This window comes from Pistacia vera, unplaced genomic scaffold (genome assembly GCF_008641045.1).
Source record: "Pistacia vera cultivar Batoury unplaced genomic scaffold, PisVer_v2 Contig471, whole genome shotgun sequence".
NCBI lineage: Eukaryota > Viridiplantae > Streptophyta > Magnoliopsida > Sapindales > Anacardiaceae > Pistacia > Pistacia vera.
In genome coordinates, this window is record NW_022196303.1 from 2,363 (window position 1) to 6,331 (window position 3,969).

Below are 3,969 nucleotides of genomic sequence, written 5' to 3' on the forward strand. Positions count from 1 at the left end.
AAGTAATACAACAAATCTTGAGTACGTACCTCAAGTGGGGCATTACGCAAATCCACGGCCATTTTCGGCCATTAATATAGTCGAAAACGTCTATATCGATGTACGGCCAACGGCCGGTAGTAAAGGTGAAATCGAGTCGAGTCGAGTATCTAGCCAATCAAACTTGACTCAATCGCTGTAGTATCGAGTTCAAGCAGCGATTGAGTCAAGTTCGAGCTTGATCAAGCTTGAGAAATCAAGTTCGAACTTGGTACTTGAAATTGGAAATCAAGTTCGAATTTGAGTTCGTATAATCAATTTTTAGTCGAGTTTTAATCGAGTTCGAGTTCGAACTCAATTTTGAGGTAATCTAATATGGGTGGATTTGCAAATTTTATAACTTTTAAATTACATATGACCCTTATTACTTTAAAAACTATCAACTTAACCATTAAGCTTGAAAATACTTGCGAATATATCAAGTCGAGTTCTACTGTAATCGAACTCGACTCGATTAACTACTCGAACTTGACTCGACTAATGCCGAGTCGAGTTCGAGTAGCTCACGAGTGGCTCAACTCGATTTTCACCCTTAGCCGACAGTGGCTTAGGGTAGGTGATGGTGATTTTCTTACAAATTAAAGTTTTATATAAACTGTGGTATAAACAAAATGATTAAAGACATAATAATAAAGATAATATTATATTAATATTTAAAAAAGAGTGTAATTTAGTAATCTTTATAACATACTTACTCATTTATCCTCCTAAATAAATATATTAATATAACATATCCGTTAATTTATTTCAACCTAATTAGACATATTTTTTTAAATATTTTTAATAATCTTCAAATTAATTTACTTTTTTTATTAATATAAAATTTTTAATAATACAATAGTTTTTTAGACGAGAAACACTCTTATATAGTCAAGTCTAACATCCTTTGATAATAATTTAACTTAAAGTAAAAGATATCATCAACATGTCTCATCAATTTAATGAGGTAAAGATTATCAATTATCAAATCACAAATTGCGCACAAGCTTTCACCAAAGTCCACGGACTTTGGTAAGTATTATAATTGGGGACCAGTCAATAATAAAGGGTTACACTATATAAGAGTGATATGACGGTTTTGTTTTGGGTGATATACCAATTCATAATAAATATATTTATTTATTGTAACGAGATAAGAAAATATTGTAATCATATTAACTATATTAGCAGTAAATTAGTTTTGAGTAAATCAAGATAAATCATACGCATTTTTTCTCTTTATTATTTTATTATGTGTGTGTGATTGACTTTCTTTTTAATCCAAATACTTTTTAGATTGTTTCAATAAGAAAATTTACTTTATAAAGCAATTTTACAAAAGAAAAACGAGTAAAAAAAGAAATATGAATAATTAAAGGCTCAATTATGAATTAGGTACCAATCATATATCACTTTGGCTGTGGAAAGCATTTAAGATAAAGATGTCACATTAATTTGGATTTAATATATATATATATATATATATATCTATATATAATATAATTCGAAAGATTAAATCTTGAATAATAATGGATTACAGTTTATATTCTCGCATATATATTATATATTTATATATATATATATATATATATAATATATATTATGCGAGAAATATATACTGTAATATCCATTATTATTCAAGATTTAATCTTCGTTATTATCTGGTTTTTACAATTCCAAAGCTTTTTTCCACTTGTCCAACTAGCCAATAAATATGATTTATTTGTACTAGAACTGGGTCAATATAAAAATAAAAAGAATTTAGGCCTCCTAATTTCTATAAATTGGCTATTTGATCACCCTCATCTGACACCAAAAACTTCCACTTCATCTACCTCTTCTAGTTTTTGATCTTGTTCTTGCTGTTCTTCAGGTTAGGTTTTTTTTTTTTTTTGTTTTTCCTTACCCAGCAGCAGCCATGGACCGAAATCTTCGTGATTGGTCTACTCTCCCTGTAGACTTACTATCCATAATTGCAGGTGGCCTGAAAACGCCTAGCGACACGCTGCGTTTTGGTGCCGTTTGCAAGAAATTTCGCCTAGCCATACGTTTTCAGAAAACACCATCTTCCTTTAAAGGTCTCAGAATCCCTGTCCCTGTCCCAGCTTCCAAAAAAGACATTAAACCGCCTGACCGTTGCTTTCAGGGATATCTTGTTCTCACTGAGTCCGTTTTCTATGCTATTGAACCCTTACCCAGCAGAACCTCCAATATAAATGTTTCAACCAAAACATTCATCGTTAGATTACAAAAATCTTCCCTCACTGGAAGAATGCAAGTCAAGGAACCTCTCTCTAGATTCCGGTTTCGACACTTGGCAAGGTCGTTACCAAAAACCCTCAATTTAATGGACTTTCAGGTCCATGAGTTACACAAATCGTACGGTCTAGATTTCGTTGTTGTCAGAAAACGAAAAGATAGATACATGAATTATGACAATATGGAGTCTACTTCCTTCCACAAAGTCGTTGTTGCTACGTGTCTTGACGAGCATTATCGTGATTTCGCAGTTATGGTCACCCAGGGAATTGGAGAAATGAATCTTTGGAGAATTGGAGAGCCAGAATGGATTAGTATATATCATCTCACTGGCAAAAGTTTTTCTGTCGTTGATGTTGTGTATCACAAACACAGATTCTATGCGATCGACATACGCGGGTTTGCAATAACCATTGACCATAGAACTTCAAAAATTTATGACGCTGCCAATAAATTTTTTGAGCCCATTCCTGGTCTCAAATACTTAGTGAGCTCTCTTGATCATTTGTTTCTGGTTGTTAAGACGCATTTACCTTTCCGTGACGAACTTGGTTACGGGATATGCATGTCTGTTTATGTCCTTGATGAAGTGAACCATGTATGGCTTTACGTGGAAGGGGGCCTCGACGATCGAACTTTCTTTGTGGGAGATGATTGTTCTTTCTCTGTTTCTGCTGAAGAGTTCCCTGAACTCCGAAGCAATTCTGTTTATTTTAATGATGATGAGTTTGCTGAAGCAAGTGAAGCGCACCCCGGATGGTATCCTGGAATTTATGACGTCAAGTATGAAATGATCGGGCCGCTTGCAGGATTTCCTCGTCACTCGAAACTTTATTGGCCTGCACCCAACTGGTTGGCCAGGTTCCCCGCGGCCCGGGCTGGTCGCTAAATGTAATGTTCTATACTTTCATTCTATTTCATATAAAGTTGTTTATTTTCAGTTTAAATTATCACTTGCTGCATGTGTTAAATTCTTGATGTTTTATGATCTCGATGGCTCATCATTTTGACATTACAAAGCAATTCAATTTAACACTTTCCAATTGTTCATGCTTACAAACCCCTCAGACATGAACTTGGAATTTATCTTTTAATATGTTGAGTTCTTAATTAGATGAAAGTTTATGATATATATTTATTAAACTTTAGTAATTGCTTGTGCAAGAAATTAATCAAAAGTTTATGAATATATTTTGAATCTTTTCATCAGCTTTTTCTTGGAATACAAATATATGTTTTGGGAGTTCTCGAAATTCCATTCCATGTTCTCTAAATCATGATTTTTTAAGCACAAAATTACTGTCATTCTTGGATTCTTACTGTTTGTACTGTCTTTGTTCTCTGATTCTCTACATTGACAGCCATGAGAAACTAAATTATATATGGACCAGCAAACTTATGATAGTCCCTTTAAGTTAAACATTTTATTTTGTGGATTTGTGTAATAAATTTATAATCATTCACAATAAACTCGTTTTGAAAAATTATTAAGTGCCCTCATCACAAGCTTTTGCAAGTATCGATGGAATACAAAACCAGACGTTTATTATTATCAGTATTATTATTTTTAATTAACTTTATCTATTCTTGAATTTTCTCTTCCTTGTGGTTTTGCTTTCTGAAACATTGTACAGGTTAGTTGGCTGCGTGCTCGGAGGAGCTAGCCTTTATGCATTTTGGAAGAGATTTCAT

At 33.1% G+C, this 3,969-nt stretch overlaps 1 protein-coding gene across 1 annotated transcript; it reads left to right on the forward strand.

The window, feature by feature from the left end:
* The first annotated feature begins 1,936 nt into the window (after window positions 1-1,936).
* Window positions 1,937-3,166, forward strand: LOC116146109 (F-box protein At4g35733-like). Its single transcript, XM_031431519.1, has one exon. It carries the CDS (start codon window positions 1,937-1,939, stop codon window positions 3,164-3,166), a length of 1,230 nt encoding a protein of 409 aa, XP_031287379.1.
* Window positions 3,167-3,969: the final 803 nt, after the last annotated feature.

What these genes read in the sequence shown, in the direction of transcription:
- LOC116146109 (XM_031431519.1), top strand. Translation starts at nt 1,937, where the DNA reads ATGGACCGAAATCTTCGTGATTGGTCTACTCTCCCTGTAGACTTACTA.